We start from the raw sequence: 24,719 nt of genomic DNA on the forward strand, positions 1-24,719 counted from the left end.
GTGATGCACAACGATCTGGCCCCCACCCCTCGGAGGGCTGGCACCTCCCGTTCTCTCCCCCTCTGCAGGTAGCCAAGGTCTCCTGTGGAACTCCCCACCGTGGGCAGCCTCTGGGCTTGGCGTCCTTGCCCTCTTGCATCATCCAAGGGTAACGGTCAAATGTGCCCCTTCACAGAGGGGGTAGTTTATTAAAGTCAGAGAGTTTAAATCTTCTCCAGAAAACTGGCAGAAAAAAAATGTGCTATTGCATTTGAAGACACGACTAAGTACTCTGTAAAAATGTGGTTTTCCACACAAATAGTATTTTCCAGTAAAGATACAGCTTGAGAGGAAACACAATTGGAAGTATGTCTACCTAACTCTTAATGGAAAAATAAATACTTTAAAGAAAGATAAACTTCTAAAGAGCTATTTCTTTAAAGTAAGCCAAGGAGGATGTGTGCTGGCTCCTGCCGGCACATAACGACAGACCCAGTCCTACATGATATTAAAACAAACATGCTGCTTTCAGCAGAATATTAAATGTACGTGTCCAATATCTAGCAAGAAAAACATGAAGCTCTGGGGAGAGGGTATATTGATAATAATTATATAGCATTTAAGGTTTACGGCACACTTTTTTATTATTCATGTTTCTGGTGGCATTTAAAACACTTTACAAATCCTAGAAATCCTCTATTAATAAGCTAGGACTTTTAAGATGAATAACCACAGTTTTCCTGAAAGAATTTTTGTAAGTAGTACAAATTACCATTGATTTTAAGTCCTTGGAGAAGCTGCTTTGCTAATAAAAGCAATTGCTTTAATGTTCAATTTTCAATGCTATCCATGATTAAGTTTTTACGCTTCTAGTTTTATTAGCTCGAACAGACTGTAACAGTAGAAACAAAGATGTTATTTTTCTTTTATCCATCCTCTACTCAACTAAAATGTTTATTTTTTTAAAAGACTATATGAAAAGGCTTACACCATCTCAAAAATTAATAACCAACTAATGGTTACTTTTAAGCATAGTTTTGTGAATTCTCCACCAAAATGCTTGTGTCTGTTCATAATGTCATAAATGCTCGTGGTTTGGCTATAAAATAAATTCCTTGCCGAATACCAAGTGTATCAATTAGAAGTTCTTGCTTAGCACGGGTGCTTGCTATGCACTCTCCCATGAAAGCATTTTCTACAGATTTTGCTATCAGAGAAAGCCTAGATCGGTCCTCTGCCACCACATAAGAATACGGAAGAGGTCCGAAAATACTTCATGTTGTTGAGTTCAGAGTGATTTCCTCACACAAGGTCCTTGATGCCGTTTCAAACCCAACTATTTGCCAACTTGAAAATCCTATCCTAATCATAGTAAAGAGAAAGTGGTCAGAATTACAGATGCCAAACTATTTCTAAGATTTTAAATAAAGTATTCTTAACTCCCCCAATATAAATGTTTAGAAATGAAAACAAGTTTTCATTTCACAACTAGAAAAAAATAAATGGCAGTAGCTCAAAAGGTTATTATACTGACTTGAGAATGTCATTGGGAGCAGCAGGTTGTGAGTGTGGACTTGACCAGCCATGGTTATTAACAGGTAGCACCTACACAGGAAGAAGCCCAGCTGCACCAGGAAGTGGTAGATACTCCATGCATAGGATCTAGAAGGAAGCTGATAAGGTCTCTCACAACACCTTTCCAGGCGAGATGGAAAAAAAGCTATCAGCCAGAATCGTAACCTTTAAGGCAATGACTAACTTCCATGTTATTATAACACTGAAATATTTTACATAAGTGTTGGGATTATTTACAGCATTACGATACAGATTACAATCATCTTGGGCTGGAGGAAATTCCTCCTCAAAAAGAAAATGTAAAAGTAAGCAAAAAAAAGGGCTTAGCCTCAACATAATAAAGGCCATATATGACAAACCCACAGCCAACATCGTTCTCAATGGTGAAAAAGTGAAACCATTTCCACTAAGATCAGGAACAAGACAAGGTTGTCCCCTTTCACCACTATTATTCAACATAGTTTTGGAAGTTTTAGCCACAGCAATCAGAGAAGAAAAAGAAATAAAAGGAATCCAAATTGGAAAAGAAGAAATAAAGCTGTCACTGTTTGCAGATGACATGATACTACACATAGAGAATCCTAAAGATGCTACCAGAAAACTACTAGAGCTAATCAATGAATGTGGTAAAGTAGCAGGATACAAAATTAATACACAGAAATCGCCTGCATTCCTATACACTAATGATGAAAAATCTGAAGGAGATATTAAAGGAAACACTCCCATTTACCACTGCAACAAAAAGAATAAAACACCTAGCCAAACATAAACACCTAGGAATAAACCTACCTAAGGAGACAAAAGACCTGTATGCGAAAACTATAAAACACTGATGAAAGAAATTAAAGGTGATACAAACAGATGGAGAGATATGCCATGTGCTTGGATTGGAAGAATCAACATTGCAAAAATGACTATACTACCCAAAGCAATCTACAGATTCAATGCAATCCCTATCAAACTACCATTGGCATTTTTCACAGAACTAGAACAAAAAATTTCACAATTTGTATGGAAACACAAAAGACCCCCAATAGCCAAAGCAATCTTGAGAAAGAAAAACCAAGCTGGAGGAATCAGGCTTGCTGACTTCAAACTATACTACAAAGCTACAGTAATCAAGACAGTATGGTACTGGCACAAAAACAGAAATATAGATCGATGGAACAGGATAGAAAACCCAGAGATAAACCCACGCACATATGGTCACCTTATTTTTGATAACGGAGGCAAGAATATACAATGGAGAAAAGACAGCCTCTTCAATAAGTGGTGCTGGGAAAACTGGACAGCTCCACGTAAAAGAATGAAATTAGAACACTCCCTAGCACCATACACAAAAATAAACTCAAAACGGATTAAGGACCTAAATGTAAGGCCAGACACTATAAAACTCTTAGAGAAAAACATAGGCAGAACACCCAATGACATAAATCACAGCAAGATCCTTTTTGACCCACCTCCTAGAGAACTGGAAATAAAAACAAAACTAAACAAATGGGACCTAATGAAACTTAAAAAATCTTTTGCACAGCAAAGGAAACCATAAACAAGACGAAAAGACAACCCTCAGAATGGGAGAAAATATTAGCAAATGAAGAAACCGACAAAGGATTAATCTCCAAAATTTACAAGCAGCTCATGCAGCTCAATAGCAAAGAAACAAACAACCCAATCCAAAAATGGGTGGAAGACCTAAATAGACATTTCTCCAAAGAAGATATACAGATTGCCCACAAACACATGAAAGGATGCTCAACATCACTAATCATTAGAGAAATGCAAATCAAAACTACAGTGAGGTATCACCTCACACCAGTCAGAATGGCCATCATCAAAACATCTACAAACAGTAAATGCTGGAGAGGGTGTGGCGAAACGGGAACCCTCTTGCACTGTTGGTGGGAATGTAAGTTGATACAGCAACTATGGAGAACAGTATGGAGGTTCCTTAAAAAACTAAAAAGAGAATTACCATATGACCCAGCAATCCCACTACTTGTCATATACCCTGAGAAAACCATAATTCAAAAAGAGTCATGGGACTTCCCTGGTGGTGCAGTGGTTAAGAATCCACCTGCCAATGCAGGGGACCTAGGTTCGATCCCTGGTCTGGGAAGATCCTACAGGCCGCGGAGCAACTAAGCCCGTGCACCACAACTACTGAGCCCACGTGCCACAACTACTGAAGCCCACGCTCCTAGAGCCCGTGCTCCACAACAAGAGAAGCCACCGCAATGAGAAGCCTGCGCACCGCAATGAAGACCCAACGCAGCCTAACATTAATTAATTAATTAATTTTTAGAAAGTCATGTACCACAATGTTCATTGCAGCTCTATTTACAATAGCCATGATGTGGAAGCAACCTAAGTGTCCATCGACAGATGCATGCATAAAGAAGATGTGGCACATATACACAGTGGAATATGACTCAGCCATAAAAAGAAACGAAATTGAGTTATTTGTAGTGAAGTGGATGGACCTAGAGTCTGTCATACAGAGTGAAGTAAGTCAGAAAGAGAAAAACAAACACCGTATGCTAGCACATATATATGGAATCTAAAAAAAAAAAAAAAAAGGTTCTGAAGATCCTAGGGGCAGGACAGGAATAAAGATGCAGACGTAGAGAATGGACTTGAGGACACAGGGAGGGGGAAGGTAAGCTGGGATGAAGTGAGTGGCATGGACATATATACACTACCAAATGTAAAACAGATAGCTAGTGGGAAGCAGCCACATAGCACAAGGAGATCAGCTCGGTGCTTTGCGACCATACAGAGGGGTGGGATAGGGAGGGTGGGAGGGAGACGCAAGAGGGAGGAGATATGGGGATATATGTATATGTATAGCTGATTCACTGTTATACAGCAGAAACTAACATACCATTGTAAAGCAACTATACTCCAATAAAGATGTTCAAAAAAAAAAAGGGCTTAGCCACAGTACATGTAAAACAGACAAGAATTTTAGATGAAAACCAGTAAGAGGTAACAATGTGAAGTGACAAGCAAAAGCGTTAATAAGATCTTGGGCTGCATTATTAGAAGTATAGACTGTAGAACATGGGAGGTGAAGTGTCCGGCTGTACTCTGCTCTATTTAACAACCATGCTTGGAATACAACATCCAGTTGTGTCAAACTTAAAAAGGCGTATAGAATAAAGAAAACAAACATAGACCGGGAAAACCAGGATGATTAAGGGTCTTGTGAGGAATTTTTTTCTTTTTTAATGGTAATGTTTAGCTGGAAGAAGACTTGAGAAAGAGCAATCATGACTGTCTTCAAACATGGGACAACCTAGCACATGGAAAACAGATTAAACCTATTTTCTCTGGACCCAAGGGACACAACTGGGGCCAAACTTTGCTGCATTTAGGAACTGACAGTCTGAATTATACAAAGGAGGAATGGAGTGCATGGAGGGACAGTGAGTTTCCAGTCCCTTGGAACTGCTCGAACGTGGGTTGAATAACCTTTGGAGCATCCCCCGATGGAACAGAGATTTCAAGCCCTGGAGGGATGGGTGGGTTGAATCAGTGGAGGGCAAGGCAGGCGAGGAGGACCAGAGAGCGCTGCCCTCTCCCCACTTCAGCTGGAGCTGCTCCCTGTTTATCTGCTTAACATTTGGATTCCTGGGTGAGCTGTACTTTGAAGAAACATTCAAAGGCTTAAGAAAGTAAACCATGAGATGAGATCACCTTTTTGGTCCCCTCAGACGCTGAGACTCTTATAACCTATGGCAACTAAGCAAGAGTGTGCATTGACTTGTTTTGATGATCTGTGACTGATGAGAGAATCAAAAGTGACTCACGGAAATGAAACAGCAATACTATGTTCTTCCCACCCACTTCCTTCCCTCTTTCATCCAGCTCCTTGACTCCCTATTCTTATATCAGCAAGGTATAATAAAAAGAGCTTGACATTTAGGTTTCAAAAAATTCAGATTGGTTCCTCAAAAATGTTAAACCCAGAGTTACCATATGCCCCAGCAATTCCACTCCTAGGTATTGACCAATGAGGAATGAAAACACATGTTCACACAAAAACTTGGACATGAATGTTCCAAGTAGTATTATTCATGATCGTCAAAAAGTAGGAACAACCTAAATGCCTATCAACTGGTGAATGGATAAATAAAATGTGATCTATCCATACAGTGGAATGTTACTTGTCCATATAAAGGAATAAAGCACTGACACATGCTACAACATGGATGAACCCTGAAACATTATGCTAAGTGAAAGAAGCCAGACACATAAGGCCAAATAGTATATGATTCCATTTATATTAAACATGCAGAATCTATAGAAACAGAAAGTAGGTTAGTAGTTACCAGGGGCTAGGGCAACAGGGAATACGACCTTGTGGGTCTTGGGATTTCTTTGGGGAGGTGACGAAAATGTTCTAAAATTAGATAATGTTGATGCTTCCTCAATTCTGTGAATATACTAAAAGCCACTTAATTGTACACTTTAAAAGGGTGAATTTTTATAGAATGTGCATTATATGTCTCTATAGCTGTTATTAAAACAAAGAAATCATACTGGTATCCAAGCGTTACTAGTTGTGTGGCCTTATAAAGTCAGAAAAATCTCTTTGAGCGTCCGTTTCTTCCTACGTAAAGGAGGATGGGAATTCTACCTATGTCAAGGGAAGGCTCTGAAGAAAAAAATGCAATAAAGGATGGTCAGTATTTCCCAAACGACCAACTGTCTTATAAATGCCAGCTTTAGTCCACTTTCCAACTACCGTAGTTTTTCTTAGGGCAATAAAAGAAGTTTGTGATTTCTAGCTCACTTTACAGAGTTCTAAACAGTTCGAAGAAAAAACATGGCACACATTTTCTACTTAAATGAGAAGGCCAGTATCTAAAAGATGAGAATGAATAGTCTTTTCAGGAGGCTAGATACTGCCTACATTCACATTTAATACCCATTACAAATTAAGTAGGAGAGATAGTAAGGGAAAAGAAGTATAAGGATAAAAGAGATTTCACTCATTACAACAACGTTTTTTCTTCCTTCCTTCTCATTTTTATTACTAACTTCTATCTTTACCTCACCAGGAGTACGTTAACTGTGACAGTCATACAAATAAGTATGGGTTGTATTTTCTGAAGCTAATACACAACTATGACTTTTTAGTTCCTGTCACTATCAAAAGCATGGAGTGTACCCAACATATGAAAATTTATGAGTTCATCTATTACACTGCTGTAGTCCTGCCACTGTCATGTAAATCTCTAATTTAAAAAAAAAATTTTTTTTCAATGTAGCTAATAAAACATCCAAATGTTTAATTTAGTTCTTGGTGAAATGGTGTTTCTGTGATCCACTGCTTTAATTGAATCATCATAGTCATTAACTGGATTGTATTCATTTATATTTTCACTTAATGGAAGCCTCTTAAAAATGAATAATTTCACATCAAAACATCTGCTGCCTAAGACATCACCAGTTAACATTCATTTCTGCCTGATAGGCTACTCTTGCTTTAAACTTTATTCATAAGGTAACCAAAAAATAAACACAGAGCTGAGCTTTTTAAGAAAAGCAATTCAACAGTTGTGATTTGATCGTATTTTGAACTGATCTTATTGCTTGATTCTAGCTATTTTAAAGTCATTTTTTTCAAGGGTGGTTGGGGGAAGGATGGATTAGGACTTCGGGATTAGCAGATGCAAACTATTACATATAGAAGGGATAAATAACAAGGTCCTACTGTATAGCCCACGGAACTATATTCAGTATCCTGAGATAACCCATAATGGAAAAGAATATGAAAAAGAATGTATATACTGTATAACTGAGTCACTTTGCTCTACAGCAGAATTTAACACAACATTGTATTGATAAATCAACTATGCTTCAATAAATAAATAATAAAGTCATTTTTCTTTAAACTGTTAGCCATACAATATAAGAGCTGGTTTTTACTTTCTTCTCGACACCGTTACCAGTAAAATTCCTTACCGATATCGCTAACCTAGCAATTAACAAGAAAAGGCAGAAGACCAAAACATTCATGAATAGATGTGTAGGTCAATTTGATGACTGAGTGGCTGTTTAGAAACAATATGACCAGCCCCAAACAACTGCTCCAATATGTGCAGAGTAAAACCGTTCCCGTGACTCTAAACTATGTATTGTATAAAGGATTCCAGTGGCCAGCAGAGCACCAAATACATTCTGTCTGCCTTCAACTCTGAAATGTTGTTAAATGTGGTGAGAGAGCCAAAACTTTCTTCCTTTCCACTGAAGAGGGCATTACAAGTTAATGAAGGCTCACGTGTGATTAATAGGACAATTATAAGCTGCCAAAACTATCAGAATATATACTCTTCCATGAAAAAGATGATAAATGTCACCAGAGATTAAAATATCATGACAGAAGATGAATCAACCCAGTGACCTTTACTGCCAAGGCTAATAACTCCAATTTGCAAACAGGTGTTGAATAACTAGAAAAATTCCCCTAAATCACAATTACAATTGCAAAATAAATTGCTCGAGTTGTCAAAGCATCTAGAATTCCAAATTATTCCGACTGCACCATAAACAAATTCCATAAAACACACATTTTTTTTTCTTTAACAAACTTTTGGGATCCTCTAATAAAGCAGTAAATCCGACACATAAAAAACTGTGTGGTTAACTTTTGTGCATGAATTATCACACATCATGTTCTGATAAACTATGCAGTCTGCTGTGAAAATCTTTTTCAACCCTGCTAGTGAGATTAAAATCTTTCAAGCATGTAGGATTTTATATTTTTTTAAAGATGCCATATTGGTAGCTATTAACATTTCCATCCTGTAAAAATAAATAAATAAATAAATAAATCTATCACCCCGTAAACAAAACAGTCGAAACACTTTTAAGCCAGGTTCACTTTGCCTGTCCATTTAAAAAGCTCTAGATTGCAGGGAACTGTGATGATTTCATCAAAGTAGAACTGAATGGATCCTGAGGGTCAACCCGCGACAAACACTGCGCACATCCTCGAAGGAGTGTTTCGTTATTAAGTGATTTGTTTTCCGAGTTCTTCATCCAGACATTTCCAAACAGATGTGAGTTTGGAAGCAGAAAGCAACACGTCCCCGGAGCCCCGGGGCGGCCGGGCCTCCCCCCGCGCTGCCCGGCCGGTGCGCTCGCGCGGGTCTCCCCGGGATCGGCCGCCCCGCGCGCACTGGCCGAAGCCGGGACGGGAGCCGGGCGGGGCGGGGCGGGGGCGCAGCGAGGCGCGGCCCGGGGCCCGCGGCCCAGCACAATGCGCCCGCGGCGGCGGGAACCGCGCGCCCCTCCGCAGCAACTTTGCACGGCCTCCCCGGCCGCCCGGCCTCGCCCCTCGGCCCGCTCCCGGCCGCGGCCCCCGCCCAGCCGGCCGCCGCCCCTCACCGTTGCAGAACTGGAGCAGCGAGGATGTATCGTACAGGCTGCTGTAGCTCGAGAAGCCGTCCTCCATGCTGAGGCCGCCGGGCAGCGCCCGCTTCCACGGCCCGGCCGCGCCGCCGCCGCTCACCCCCACACTGAGCCGCGCCGAGCCGCGGCCGGCGCTGGCGCTGGGGCCGGCCCTGCTGTGGCGGCGGCCGCTGCCGGTTACCATGGCAACCCCGGGCCCGCCGCCGCCGCTGCCGCCGCGCGAGCCCGGCGCCTGCTCTGCCCGCCAGGGGGCGGCCTCCGCGGGGGACGTGGCCGGGCGGGGGCGGGGACGTGGCCGGGCGGGGGCGGGGGCGGGGGCGGGGACGGGACGGGGCGGGGACGCGGGCGGGCGGGCGGGGCTGCCGGGGCTGCCGGGTCCCGGGAGCCCAGGGCGGCGCGCGGCCGGGGCCAGGATGCTGCGGGAGCGCCGCGGCCAGGCCCCGCCTCCCCGCGCGGTCGCTGGCGCCCCCCAGGAGGGAGGGACGCGGGGGACGCGGGGGGCGCGGGGACAAAGGAGAGGTGGAGACGTGGGAGCCGGCGCGCGGGGAGCGGGCGCGCCGCCCAGGCCCGGGCCACCCCTCCTGCGGACGCCGGAGACCACGCTCCCCGGGGGCGCTATCTCCGCGCGCGCGGGCGGCTCCGGGACCAAACATGGACAACTCGCGAGCTCATTTCGGCTGTCTTTCCACGTCGCAGCAACTCCGATTTTGGCCTCGTCCTGCGAGGCGCGCCCCTCTTTCCGCACGTCTTCCGCCGCAGCATGGCCCTGCCTCGTGTGAGAATTAGCACAGGGCTTGTGACTCCGCTCTTGGGCCGATAAAAGATGCGGTTCCCACTTCAAAAAGAGGCCCTGGTAATGTCAGACTGGAAAGGCTGCGGCCTTTAAAGGAGCTAAAACATCTGCTCTGTTCTCTCCCACTCTGATCAGCCCCTGGGGTGCAGATTTGTCACATTACACACTTGTTAGCTTGTTACAGGACCCACGGAAATCTGTATTTACTCCATCTCAGAGAGACGAAGAGTTGGGACAAAATATCATAGTAGGAGATAAACGCACACATCCACGGGTTTGTAACTTTTCCATTCCCTGAGTACACATGCCAGGTTAATGGTTTGAGTTTCAGTGCCCATGGCCTGAAGTAAAGATGCTGGCAAATAACAAAGCAGGATGCAAGAGAGAAGAACATGAGTTTGGTGATCCTCTGGCTTTGTCCAGAACAGACCGCATAACATGTATGCTCCCGGTTACACAATAGTTATAACTCACTTACATGTAAAATTCTGAGTGGGTCCGAGTTGTAGGTGTTAATTCCTGTAGGTTGAACACAAGTAGGTGAAATGAGAGCCGAGTAAAAAGTTACTATTAGGAAAACCTGGGGGCCTCACTGGGGTTCAGAGGCGGATAGAGGCCTGTCTTTGCAAAAGCAGAAGATGCTGTCAGGGATGGGTCTCTGGTGGTGTGCCTGGTGTGTTTGGCACATGGGGTAGCATGACTGGCATTAGATGCTGCGGGCAGAAGGGAGAGCTTGAAGCCCTTATCCAGGTCCCGGTCAGGGAGACCAAGCAGAGAAAGTGAGAGGGATTGTTCACACCACTGTAAAGCAATTATACTCCAATAAGGATGTAAAAATAAATAACTAATAAAAGAGGAAAAGTACATGGGGAGTTGGGGGGCTCGCTCAAGGGCTGCAGGTGCTGTGGGTTTGACTGTGACCTGGTGTTTGAAGGACAGCGTTAGTGATTGTGGAGGAGAGAAGGAGCCGGGCCTGCTGACAGGCCAAGGGCTGGCCGGACAAGAGCAGACAGGCTGTACATAGATAGTGGGGAATAGGAGTGCGCAGAGAGAGAGGGGCACGGTAAGAGAGGTCCCGAGAGCCGGCAGAGGAGCCTGAGCCAGACCTGGCAGCAGGCGGAGGGAGGCTGGCACGAGCAGTGTTAGAGATGAGTCTGAGTGTGAATCGGACCACAGGGGCCGTGGCCTGGAGCTGGAGCCGCCCAGGGTGTCTGCAGTGCTCCAGAAACCAGACACTCAGGGCCCAGACAGTCAGAGGGAAGAAAGAGGCTGAGGGACCGGCCAGAGGGAAACTGCTCCAGGACGATACAGCTGGAGAGACAGAGAGGCCAAGCAAGCGAGGACAGCAAACCTCCTGTTAGAAATGCCCCACAGCAACGGGGGATGCAGACCAGCTGGCCAGTGAAAGAATGGGGATGTGGGAATTGTCAGCAAAGAGGCTGTACATGAACTGTAAAGGAAAGAATGGAAGGTCAGAAAGGAGCTGGGAAGATCCTTGGAAAGGGAGAAGGACATTCCGGAGGAGCTGTCAAAGAGGTAGGAGGATCAGCCTAGCAGGTTGTCTCGTTACGAAGAGCACAGAAATTTGCAAGGAGGTGGGCCTTTTCACAGGTTTCTCTAGAGGACAGGTCGAAGAGGATGAGCCTGGGGAAAGGGCTTCAGTCTGGTGGCAGAGGGCTCCCAGGTCACTTGGAGCATCTTGGTGAAGCAGTGGGGACAGGAGCCGGGCTGCTGGACGTCAAAAGGAGAGCACATGGGGACTTCCCTGGTGGTCCAGTGGTTAAGACTCTGCACTTCCACTGCAGGTGGCATGGGTTCGATCCCTGATCGGGGAACTAAGGTCCTGAGTGCCGCGTGGAGTGGCCAAAAAAAAAAAAAAAAAAAAAAGAGGAGAGCACATGTAGATGCACATTTCAGAACTTTGGCAGGGAAAGGAAATAGGTGCCAAATATAGAGGGCGGAGGTGGCAGAAGCGTCACATGAAGCCTCGACCCCCGCCCAGTACAGGTTGACCCTCTGCATCCCGAAAGCAAGAGGCAGGTACTGTGCAGGAGGGGTTCTGAGCACACGTGCACATTTGAACTTGGCCCTTCTCTCTTTTCTCATTTCCCATCTTTCTTCCCTTCTAGTCCGATCTTTATGCTATCGCTACTCTACTTTGTGGTTTTATACGTTAGGATATTTTGGATCATTGGTATTAAAAAATTGATATGTGGCATTCTCAGACTTGGAAATGAAGTGATAATCATGAATAAATGATCAAAAGATGATTCTCTTTAAGAATGTCAGCATTCCTGATTTATAATGTTAAAGGTATGACATTTGGTGACCCCAACAAAGGAAGGTTGGGGAATAAAGAAAATTCAGAAGTGGGACGAAGAAGAATTGAGCTGGAGATTTTCTTAGAGGATTTTACTTCCACCAGAGCAAAGTTACAAATAACAATTAAGAACACAGTCCACTGCTTTTGAGATGATAAAGGTCATTATTACACTCTTAATCTAGACTATTAACCAGCTCTGTTTTTCCCCACAATGATAAAAGCCTTACTCTAAAAGGGGCAAATTTTAGTGTACTTACAAGGATATGCATGTTAAGTCAATTAGGTATAATCTACACAGCATTTTTAAAAGACCTATGGAGAAAGTTCAAGAAAAATCTCTGAAAACCTAATTAATAATGTGAAATTTTGTGCCCAAACATTTTAACAGACTGTTATTCCACGTCATTTTGAGATAATTTATGGCCTGAGTCCAAAACATGTTGTTGTCATAAATGATGTATGCTCTCTAGGACAATATAACCATAGCATTCAGTGGCATTAATAGCAGCATTTGTACAACACGTGAAAAAGAAAGGAAAATGGGAGCTCTGTAGCCATTATTCATGGAGAAGTAATAAAAAAAATACCCAGAAATGTAAAGCCTTGTGCATCTATAGTTTAATTCAACATTCCTCCAAAAATAGTTCTACAGGACTAGGAACCATGCAGAGACTGGGGATACATCACACAAAACACAGTGCCTTCCAAACTGCAGGTGTCATGAAGTTAAAGACTCACATCAGGGACTTCCCTGGTGGCATAGTGGTTAAGAATCCTCCTGCCAATGCAGGGGACACAGGTTCAAGCCCCGGCCCGGGAAGATCCCACATGCCGCAGAGCAACTAAGCCTTGCGCCACAACTACTGAGCCCGTGAGCCACAACTACTGAAGCCCACGCGCCAGAGCCCGTGCTCAGGAACAAGAGAAGCCACTGCTCGCCACAACTAGAGAAAGCCCGCGTGCAACAACGAAGACCCAACGCAGCCAAAAATAAAAATAATAAAATAAAAATTTTTAAAAAGTCATTCAGCACTTTAAAAAATGAAACAGAATCAACTATACTTTAATTTTTGTAAAAAGGAAACAGAAAACTCCATTCTGGGTATATAACCAAAGAAATTGAAAGCAGGGTCTTGAAGAGATGTTTGTACACCCATGTGTATAGAAGCATTATTCACAATAGCCAAAATGTGGAAACAACCCATTTTCCACTGATGGATGGATGGAGAGACAAAATGTGGTCTATCCGTACAACGGAATACTATTCAGTCTTAAAAGAAAGGAAATTCTGACACTTGCTACCACATGGATGAACCTCGAGGATATTATGCTGAGTGGAATAAGCCAGTCACAAGAAGACAAATGCTGCATGATTCCACTTATATGAGGTCCCTAGAGGAGTCAAATTCATACAGACAGAGAGTAGAATGGTGGCTGCCAGGGGCTGAGGGTGGGGGAGTTAGTGTTTAATGGAGACTGAGTTTCCAGTTAGGAAGATGTAAAAATTCAGGAGGTGGATGGTGGAGACGGCTGCCCAGCAGTGTGAATGTACTTAATGCCACCGGACGGTGCCCTGCAAAGTGGTAAAAATGGCAAATTTTACGTTGTATGTATTTTACTACAAGAAAAAGTAGATGAAATAGGAAATATCAAGGTGCATTGAACATAGTAAGAACAAGCATTTTTACCTGAAGTGTTGATCTTTACTTGAAATGTCTGTATGTGTGCTGAGTTGGGATGTAAAATGTATTTCTCCCTGTAGGTGACATATAACAGTCGTACAAATAAATACGTCATTACAAATTGTGGTAGGTGTTATGAAACAAAACCAGGAGGAAGGGTTTCAGATTATTGCGGAGGGTCTGAACTGGACTGAGGCGTGAAAGGAGGGCACAAAGCAGCCGTGGGCAAAGAACCAGTTCCTTCAGGCAAATAAGGCTCATCTGGGGAGCTGAGATTACCGCGGTGGGAGACAGGGTGGCCTGTTCACAGGCGGGCTCTGATTTTATTCTAAGAGCTGAGAAGTTGCCTCTCAGTTAGTGTTTTGGGTTAAATTGTGTCCCCTCCTGCCAACTTCATATGTTGAAGTACTAACTCCTGGTACCTCAGAATGTGACCTCATTTGGAGATGGGGTCTTTACAGAGGTAATCAAGTTAAAATAAGGTCATTAGGGGGGGCCCTAATCCAATATGACTGGTGTCCTTATAAGAAGAGGAAATTAGGACACAGACACACACAAAGGAAAGACCATGTGAAGACACAGGGAGCACACGGCTGGCTGTCTCCACGCTAAGGAGAGAGGCTTGAAATCCATCCTTCCCTCCCAGCCCTTGCCCACACCTTGATTTTGGGCTTCTAGCCTCCAGAACTGTGAAACAGTACATTTCTGTTGCTTAAGCCTCCTGGTGTGTGGTACTTCATTACAGCAGCCCTGACGAACTAATACAGTTAGTATAGAATCTCAAAGTCAAGCATTGGATATTCCAGAGATTCAGGACACCATTCATCACTGATACTAAATTATAAAATATAAAATACACTTTCTCATGATAAGACCGTTACTCCATAAAATGAGAGGTAATCACAGATTCTTGACATCAATAAAGAATATTAAACTCCATTGTCCCCAGCTTGCCTGCTGACACAGCAGTATTTTTCCGCAACATCCCTGACAAACGGTCACTCGGCTCATTTCCAAGTTGAAGAGCTTGAATTATTAAAAAGATTGTTGGTTATTTTTATCCCAAACCGCCCTTCCCAAGGCATCCTTCATTGATCCCACTTTTGTCTGATCAACTGAATCTCCCTCCGTCCTGATGCAGGCTGCTGTCTGTTCTGAAAGGGTGCTCTAACAGCCTGTGTCCCGGTTTCCCCACCTCTGCTTTGTTACTCTGGGGTTAACTTGCCCAAAGAGGGGTTGACGACATCATTTCATTCTCTGATGCCTGCCACATTAAGTGCACGCATCTTGGCGTGGACTTCCAGTCTGTCTGTGTTCCTGCCACAAATGCTGTCTTTGGCATCCGACACGCTCCTGCCACACCACGGACACGGCAACCCCTATCCACGACCCTCATACGTGCCATGCACGTGAGTGCTGTGGACCTCTGCCCACACCGTTTCCCAGCACTGAGTGCCCACCTCCCTGCCTGCCAGCAGAGAAGCTGCCTCATCTGGGAGGGCTTGGTGAGCCCCCTACATCCCCCTCACATCTACTGGTACCTGATTGCATCCCTTACATCAATCAGCCTTGTCTTGTAGGAACGTGTGTGTGTGTGTGTGTGTGACCTAAGTGGCACTTCCCTTAAATAACTTGGAGATGATGATTCTACGGATACAACGGAAGTTTGTATAGATTTTTTTTTTTTTTTTTTTTTTTTGAGCAGCCAGGCCATAGGCTGTTTGTTCATATTGAACTTCTGGTCAATTATAAACCTATCAGTCTTTTTCAAATGAATTACTGTTGGGTCGTCTCCAACCAGTACTGAGCTAATTGATTTAAAAAAAATTTTTTAATCTAAAGATAAGATTTATCTTTACCCCTGTAAAACGTCATTTGATTTGTTTCAATCCGTCCTTTTAACGAACCAAAGTCTTTTAAACTCTTGAATCTGGTTTATAACACATCAGCATTGGGACAGCAAAAAATGTGCTGTAATAAACCCCTTAACATCTTATTCATCCTTGTCGTTGATAAACACATTAGAAGCACAGGGTGGGGCTGGCGGAGGCGGGGAGCTCTCACATGGGCCACACCTCACCAGCTGCATCTCCACTGATCTTTTTATAAATACTCTGGATGTGTCTGTCCAACTAAATATCAAGTCACCCAGTTGTTTGCTGGCCCAGACTATTTTTCTCTGTACTTTCCACAGGGTTTTGGGAAGGCTCTTTACCGACACTTTGTACATCCAGCCTGGTAACCCCGTGAAAAGAGGGAATAAGTTTGGTTTGCTTCTTCGTAACAACATTTCCTTCCAAGTGAGTTCACACCAGCTCTTCAAAAATCTGTTAAAATTTTTGCACAGAACCAATATTAATATCAAATTTATTATCTGTATTTTCCAGAACCCAACTTGTTCTGCTTTTTGGAAAATTATGACATTTTTCCCTTCCCAGTTTTCTGTGACTCCCATCTGGCCAAATCCGAGAAAGTCTGTGGAGGCCTAGAGACTGGATTCACAGTCACTAAGCGCCACTCGCCTGCCCCCATCTCTCACCTATCTTGGGCTCTTGACAATTTCTCCTAAGGGACATTTCTTCAACTCTTCCCAGTTTTAAGATTATTCTCCTTATTGGAGGAAAAGAAACCCGCAAAGTCCGAGAGACGCAGACTGGCTTTCAGAGTCCTTCGAGGCCCCCATTTTCTGCCTCAGTCAATCCATTCTGCTTTTTTCTTTTCTTTTCTTTTTTTAATTTTTTTTTATTTTGCGGTATGCGGGCCTCTCACTGTTGTGGCCTCTCCCGTTGCGGAGCACAGGCTCCGGACACGCAGGCCCAGCGGCCATGGCTCCCGAGCCCAGCTGCTCCGCGGCATGTGGGATCCTCCCGGACCAGGGCACGAACCCGCGTCCCCCGCATCGGCAGGCGGACTCTCAACCACTGCGCCACCAGGGAAGCCCTTCTTTTCTTTTCTTTTCTTTTTGGCTGCACTTCGTGGCTTGTGGGATCTTAATTCCCTGACCAGGGATGGAACCGGGGCCGTCTGCAGTGAAAGCGCAGAGTCCTAACCACTAGGCTGTCAAGGAAGTCCCTCATTCTGCTTTTCATTCCCCAAACACCCGGCAGTTATCTGCCCCTGGGGCTTCACTTGCATGATTTCCTGGAAATATCCTTCCGCTCTTCTGTGGGCTCAGCTCTTAAGCTACTCCCGCTCTGTCCAGCCAGAGTCCCTGCCCCCTCCACTGCTGATGGCTGTCGGTACCGTTCCTCTGTGCTAAACCAACCTGCTTTTTGAAGCTCTGTAGAAGCTGGGGGCTCCGTGGGGGCAGGACTACTGCTCTTCACTCTATATTCATTCACCCTCCCGCAGCAGCCAACACGTGTCCTCCTAGCGCTCTCCCTGGCCTCGCCCCTGGATCTTGCAACTCATCTCACAAAGGTGAACTCAGCTCTCTGACTACCTGTGCAGTGCTGGTCCCAGATGGGCTGTGGTGGGTAAGAGGCAACTGGACGAGAAGCAGCACTCTGTGTAATAAACACAGCCTTATCAACTTCATTATCCTATCACAAAAATGTCGACACTGCAGAACCATGAACTTCTGAGCCTCCCACAGATAATCTGCTAATAGTCCAAATGGATATGAAAACTCCTTGTTATCTAAGAAACCCATGGGGTTATTGCCCTCAGTAGGTTAGCCAATCAAAAGCATCCTTAATGATTTGCGTTGATCAAAAAAATTTACATATTTTTCAGTGTCTGAAGTGAAGTGGAAAATTAGAAGCAATATTGGTTGGTTTTCTCTCTCTTTTTAATCCTTTTATTTATTTATTATTTTTTTGGCCGTGCCGCACAGCTTGCGGGATCTTAGTTCCCCAACCAGGGACTGAACCCAGGCCGCAGGCAGTGAGAGCTCAGAATCCTAACCACTGGACCACCAGGGAACTCCTGGTTTTCTCTTTTCAGAATGGCATTCCATTGAGGAAACTCAGTGTTAAAATCGTCCCTTATCCATACAGTAATGTAAGTACTGCAGTGGATGGCAAACGAAATTTCCGTTGTGGCATCTCCACCGAAAAATGTCATTTTCAGGAATTTTTGTTCATTTGCTTCATTGTGTCACCTGTGAGGTTTTATGGCAGTTCTTGGCATACCACTGACTAATCACAGAGTAAATATTCTAATATTAGGTCAACTACTCATTCCAGTGTGGTAGGGCAGCCGTGTTTATGCTTGTGTCCTGGCATAATAATCCCCCTTTGACCCTGAAGTATTCTAGTTTGGATGACAGATTATATAGTCATCCTAGGTAATATGGAAAGATGCAGACTATACCCATATCATGCAGTGAAAAAAATTATCGAGGTTCATACAGTTATATTTACAATGCCATCCTCAGCTTCCTCACAGCAGCAAAACTGCAAGAAATAAAAACAAGTTGCCTGGAAATCTGAATTATCTATCAGGAAAGTCAAGTAAAAGGCCCGCTTCTGAGGTTTGCCTGGTCCCTTCCTACCACCCCCATCAGAGCCCTTTTCATCCCAGTGGCTGAGATACATAATGCTTATTTGTAATTAACAAAGCATCCTGGAACACTTGCGAATATATTTGCCCATGGTCTGCAGACTCTAGTTATCGCATTGATTAAGGCAAAGGTTTAAAGGGTCTTCTGAGCAGAGATCACTGGTAAGATGCTCCTCCATCTCCCCCGGTCATGGGCTTGTTCACTGTGGTTTCTTTTTTTTTTAATTGAAGTATAGTTGATTTACAGTGTTGTGTTAGTTTCTGGTGTACAGCAAAGTGATTCAGTTTCTCATATATATATATACACACACACACACACAATGTGTGTGTGTATATATATATATATTCTTCTTCAGATTCTTTTCCATTATAGTTTATTACAAGATATTGCATATAGCTCCCTGTGTGTTCTTCATCACAGATGGCTGCTGGGTGCTGACTATTGGCTCGCTTGTTTGCACGCACTCAGTGCCCACTCTGTGCTGGGAACAAGGGACACAAACGGGACTAGAGCAACACCTGTCCCCTGAGGGTCTCATCGTCCAGGAGGGCAGTAGACACCATAGGAACACACTGAACACACAGGAGGGGACCAAGGCACCCAGGAGCTCACCGGGGGAGAGTGCCCCAGTGCTGTCCGTGCATCAGTCACCGCCCGTGCCACAGGCCTGTGGGGTAGGTAGCACTGCCTCAATTGTACGTGGAGGGAAACTCCCCTGTGAGCAGAGGGGCAGGTGCCTGGCCTAAGGTCACCTTGCCGGTGAGAGGTAGAGCCAGGATTTAAATCTGATCCTGTCAGGCCCCAAACCTTGCTTTTCTGCCCTGAACTACCACCTCAGCAGCTGAGGATGGGATAGGAGAGCCTGGGGGAAGGACGGAAGATCTACCCAAGAATAAAAACTGACAGCCTGGTTGGGGACAAAAAAGAAGAACACCCCAAGATAGGGTACGGCCATGGACCTCATCCTGTGGGGTGCAGACCCCAGGGCCAACGTACCAACAGTACGTGTGAAGAAAGTATGTGCTGCTTGGGCTTGAGACAAATGAAGGCATGAGGATTACTGAACCCCCAGGGGCTAGGACCGACAGGGAAGGAATCCAGGTTGGGCGTGTTGGATGGGACCAGAGTTCTGGCTTTGATGGATCTGAGAGATGAAGTAAGTGGAGAGGAGGAGATAAAGTCATCCAAGTAAGAGGCTAGAAGTGCACACCCAGTGTGTCTGGGAGATGAGGAGCCATCCAGCTCTGTTCAAGTCAAGGATGGGACAAGGAGGTCAGACAGGAGGTATCAGGCTGCACTGCAGAGGGCCTAGGACCCCTTACTAAGGGGTTGGACTTGGCCCATGGATAATGAGGAGTCCCTTGGAAGCCTCACAATTAGGCTGTGCTTCAGGAAGTTTGATGGGGAAGTGCATGTAAACGGGACCAGGAGTCACAGGACAAACTAGTGGGCCACAGGCATAGTTCCAGGTGAGGCAGTGAGAGCCTGGGTGTGGCCAGCAGCCGTCCTCCCAGGTGGGTGGGGAATTGGCCAGTTGACCAAGTTATTGATACAGAAGGCACCAGAGGAGGGTCTCACTCTGAGAGGGACAGAGTGGGATGTCAGGAAGAGAGGTGAGTGTAGGGAGAAGGCCGAGGCCTGGGCAATGAGGATGCATCTGGGGACACAGAGGCCGGACAGACGAACTGTAGCAAGGCCTGCGGGCCAGCAGTGGCCAGGAAACAGGCAGTGAGGCTGGCAAAGGAGAAAGGAGCTGGAAAACCCACCTTGGGGGCAGCATGGTCAGAAGGGGCTTTGTCAGGAGGAAAGGGTCAGAGGAAGGAGAACTGGTTACAAGTCAAGGAGAAGGGAGGTGGTGGCTGGAACAGACTTCCAGAGAACACTGTGTGTGTGTGTGTGGGGGGGGGGGTCACTTGGGAAGGAAGGAGGAATGGCATGTCTTCCGGGAGGAGGGTCAGAAGGATGAGATGGGTGAGATGCTGCAGAAAATGTGAGGTTTCATTCATTTGTTCAACAAATCTTTGTTGGCAACATGATCATCCTTGTAAGGAAGTTCTAACAGTGACTTTCTAGGGAAAGACAGCACACAGATCATGCGTATCTGTCTCCACATTCTGGGGACACTCATGATACCCATGGGACAAAGAGGATGGAAGAGGGGACAACTTCAGTACAGCTTCACAGTGGTAAACAGGTAAAGGAGAGGTGTGGTCTCATCTGCCCCAAACAAGCTGAAATGGAAGCCAGCAAGCTGGGGGCAACTAAGGAGCACCCCACTTCCCACCAGAGAACCAGCAAAGATTCAGGAACTGACAGCACGACTATGGAAGTGGGGACACAGGAGAGGCTGAAAACAGGAGGATTGGGCTTCCCTGGTGGCGCAGTGGTTAAGAATCTGCCTGCCAATGCAGGGGACACAGGTTTGATCCCTGGTCTGGGAAGATCCCACATGCCGCGGAGCAACTAAGCCCGCGTGCCACAACTACTGAGCCCGCATGCCACAACTACTGACGCCTGTACACCTAGAGCCCATGTTCCGCAAAAAGAGAAACCACTGCAATGAGAAGCTCATGCACCACAACGAAGAGTAGCCCCCACTCGCCACAACTAGAGAAAGCTCTCGCGCAGCAGTAAAGACCCAATGCAGCCAAAAACAACAACAACAACAAAAACAGGAGGATCAGCCAACAGTCTGCTTAAGAAGCTGCTATGGACTGAATTGTGTACTCCCAAAATTCCTATGTTAAAGCTCAAATCTGCAAGACAACTGTATTTAGAGTTAGGGCTTTTAGGAGTTAATTAAGATTAAATGAAGTCATAAGGGTGGGGCCCTAATCTGATAGGATTGGTGACTTTATAAGAAGAGGAAGAGATCTCTCTCCCTCACCCTGAGAAGACAACTGCCTCCAGAACTTCAAGAAATAAATGTCTGATGTTTAAGACCCCCAGTTAGTGATATTTTGTTATGGCAGCCCGAGGTGACTAATACAGAAGCAGTTAACCCCCTTCCCAATCTCCTTCCTCTCCCTGCAGAAGATTGGAGGTTTAATCTCTGAAAGAGGTGAACTGAGGTGTTCTCAGCACAAATGGATACCAGGGGGGATTATCGGGGGGAAGACTCTGAAGATGAGAAAGAAGTGATGGCCTAATGCTGAATGGTGAAACCTCACCCCAGCCCCTTCCCATCCTCAGTTCCTGCATCCTGGCAGCCCAGTGTCTGCCGTCCAGGGCAGAGTGTGGAAGACCCTTCTTTAGGGACCATGACAAACTCTTGGGAAAAGACCTGGAGGTCAGGAAGTTCAGGAATCACCGTTGTTGACAAGTCCTCCTGTGGACAAATCTCATCTGTGGACTCAGAGCTTCATGCAGCTTTTGAATGTTTGTCTCTGAAATTTGAATGGAGAGCCAAGGATCTCTAAACAGTCGAAAAAATATAAAAGGAAAAAAGGGCAGAGAAATATGAGGAAACAGACAACACAGAGAACAGAAGGATATAAAAGATCATCAACATCCTCAGAGGTTGACGTTATTGTAGCCACAAAACAAGGACAAGATACTAAAGTTAGGTGATAAAAATGACTATTTGACAAATGTAGAAAACAAACTTATGGTTACCAAGGGGGAAAAAGTTGAGGGGGATAAATTGGGAGACTGGGATTGACATATACACCCTAAAGCAGATAAAACAGATAACTAATAAGAACCGACTGTATAGCACAGGGAACTCTACTCAGTACTCTGTAATGACCTATATGAGAATAGAATCTAAAAAAGAGTGGCTATGTGCATATGTAAAACTGAGTCACTTTGCTGTACAGCAGAAACTAACACAACATTGTAAATCAACTATACTCCAATAAAAATTAATTAAATAAAAAAATGAGCATTTGGAAATTAAAAATATGATGGTAGAAATAAAATCTCCACAGAAGAGAATAAAATAGAGTTAAGATAGACACACTACTGTATATAAAGTAGATAACCAAAAAGGACCTACTGTGTAGCACAAGGAACTATACTCAATATTTTGTAATAACCTATAAGGGAAAAGAATCTGAAAGAGAATATATATATATATACACATATATATACATATATACATATATATACATATACATACATATATATATACATATATATATACATTATATACATATAATCACTGTGCTGTACACCTGAAACTAACATGACATTGTAAATCACCTATACGTCAATTTAAAAATTGAAAAATAAAATAAAATAGAGTTAAGGAAATCTCCCTGAAAAATAGAATAAAAAGACAAAGCAATATAGAATATAGGAGAAAAAATTCAATAGTCATATTGGGAAGTTCAATGTCTGAATAAAAGGACTTTCAGAAAGAGAAAGTGAAGAAAATGGAGGGAAATCAGCAAATAAATAATTCAAGAAAAATTTCCAGGACAGAGGGACATGAATTCCTGCATTGAAAGAGCCTGCTAAGTGCTCAGTACAATGGCGAGACAACCAAACACGAAAATTTATATCCCTGTGACATATTACAACACTGGAGATAAGGGAAATGCTCAAAAAGCTTGCAGAGAGAAAACAACAGGTCTCAGACAAAGGATTAAGAATTACAATGAAACTGGATTTCTCAACAGTGATGAAAGGAGCTAGAAAACAATAAGGAAATGCAAAAAAGTAAATTGTGGCGGGGAACTTAATTTCAGCCTATAATTACAGACAAACCATCCAATCAAGTGTGTGAGTAGAATGAAGATATTTTTGGTCACACAAGTTCTCAAAAACTTAGCTCCCATGGGCTCCCTTTCTCAAGAAGCTACTGCAGGTTGTGCTCCACCAAAATGAGGGAGTCACCAAGGAAGAAGACGTGAGATCCAAGAAACAAGGAACCCAGGACAGAGGTGAAAGTAGTCCCCACGAAAATGGGTTGAGAGCTCCCAAGACATCAGTTGTGCAATGGACAGTAAGAACTGTGTTAGTGGGCAGCCCGTCAGGTTGCAGCCAGAGGACAAAGTCTCTGGAGAAAGGCTGCCAAGAAGATGAAACTGGAAACTACTGCAAGATTTGCCCATAAGCCAGAGTATCTGGGGATGACTTAGTAATAGGTACAAAGAAAACAGAAGACAGTTACTCACTCCAGGAAAACAAAAAAATTGTACAAGAAAGGAAATGCAACCAAATGCTACGTGGCTTAACCATGAATAGCGTTCCATAGTCCTAATAATATAAGCATATAACAATCAAATTTAAAAATTATGACATAACTACATTGGAAAGACAGGGAGGAGTGTGCGTGCATGTATAGCGAGTGATGGGAAAGAGAACTAGGTCTTCACCTTCCATGGTGGGAATTTAACAGATAACAAATTCCTGAACCTGGAAAAATCAGAAAGCATCACTATACCCCTGTTATTTCAAGAAAGATAAATGCATTCCAAAAGGAATAGATTAAATATGTGGAAGGAAGTTGCTTCTGGGAAGTGGAAACGTGGGGGTGACATGGGGAATGAGGGGAGGTAACTGCTCTCTCTCTCTCTCTCTTTTTTTTGTATTAAGCCTTGTCGAACGGCTTGATTTTTAACTATATGTGCCATATGACTTTAATAAATGTAAGTTTAAAATCATATGTACATTTTCATCTAACTTCTTGAACTTCGATTTGTTTGTTTGCTCTTTTTTTACGCAAAATCGTCTTTTTATTTTTATTTATTTTTTATCAAGGCCTTCATTTATTCATTCAATCAAACAAATGTGTTTTGGGATTCTGTTTTTTGTGTTTTTGCTATTCAAATACACAATTTATTCCTTGGCTTTGGAACATTTTGGCATTAACCCAATAAAAAGTGTCTAATGTTTATTTGCTCTTTAGTTCATTCCTTCATTCGTTTGTTGGTTCGTTCATTCTACAGACATTTGCTGTGAGCCTTCTTTTTTTTGTTTCTTTTGGGGGTTTTTTTTATGTGAGCCTTCTTCTGAAGGTCAGGTGCCATGCCAGATAAAGACTCAATTCTTGCTGCTAAAGGACCTCGCCTTTTTATAAGAAAAACTTAAAGGAGGTTAAAGATTTATGTGCCTTTTCACTTTGTTTTGCATGTAAGATGGGTTTCTGAAGAACTCTAAATTCTACATTTGTAAATCAGTTGAAGTCTTGGGAAGATGTATGGCTGGAGCTTGCTATTTAAATCTTTTGGGGAAAAAAAACCCTGCATAATATATGTGTAAACTTATAGTTTCATATACTGGCCACTCTGGTGAGAAATAGGTGTGGTAGCAGGAAAGGTAATTTGAGAACAAATTTATGGGTGACATTATTGCCATTTGGCAAGAGGGGAATCCATTTATGACCAATATTACTAATGACGACAGATGAGAATTCATCTATATTCCATTCACTGAGCTGCGGTCCTTAATTGCATGATTATGTGCATTCTTAATGATGTCATTTAGTGATTAAAA

General features: G+C 43.9%; 1 protein-coding gene across 5 annotated transcripts in view; it reads right to left on the reverse strand.

The window, feature by feature from the left end:
- Nucleotides 1-9,160, reverse strand: part of EML1 (EMAP like 1) — a 141,394-nt gene extending 132,234 nt beyond the window's left edge. For 2 of the 5 annotated variants that reach the window (XM_060095653.1, XM_060095652.1), the window contains exon 1: nt 8,953-9,160. In XM_060095653.1, the coding sequence (XP_059951636.1) occupies nt 8,953-9,160 (208 nt within the window). The remainder of the gene's footprint in view (nt 1-8,952) is intronic. The other 3 variants (XM_060095656.1, XM_060095654.1, XM_060095655.1) reach the window with 2 other exon arrangements.
- Between the last annotated feature and the right edge of the window lie 15,559 nt (nt 9,161-24,719).

The sequence above is a fragment of the Mesoplodon densirostris genome, chromosome 4, assembly GCF_025265405.1.
Source record: "Mesoplodon densirostris isolate mMesDen1 chromosome 4, mMesDen1 primary haplotype, whole genome shotgun sequence".
Taxonomy (NCBI): Eukaryota; Metazoa; Chordata; class Mammalia; order Artiodactyla; family Ziphiidae; genus Mesoplodon; species Mesoplodon densirostris.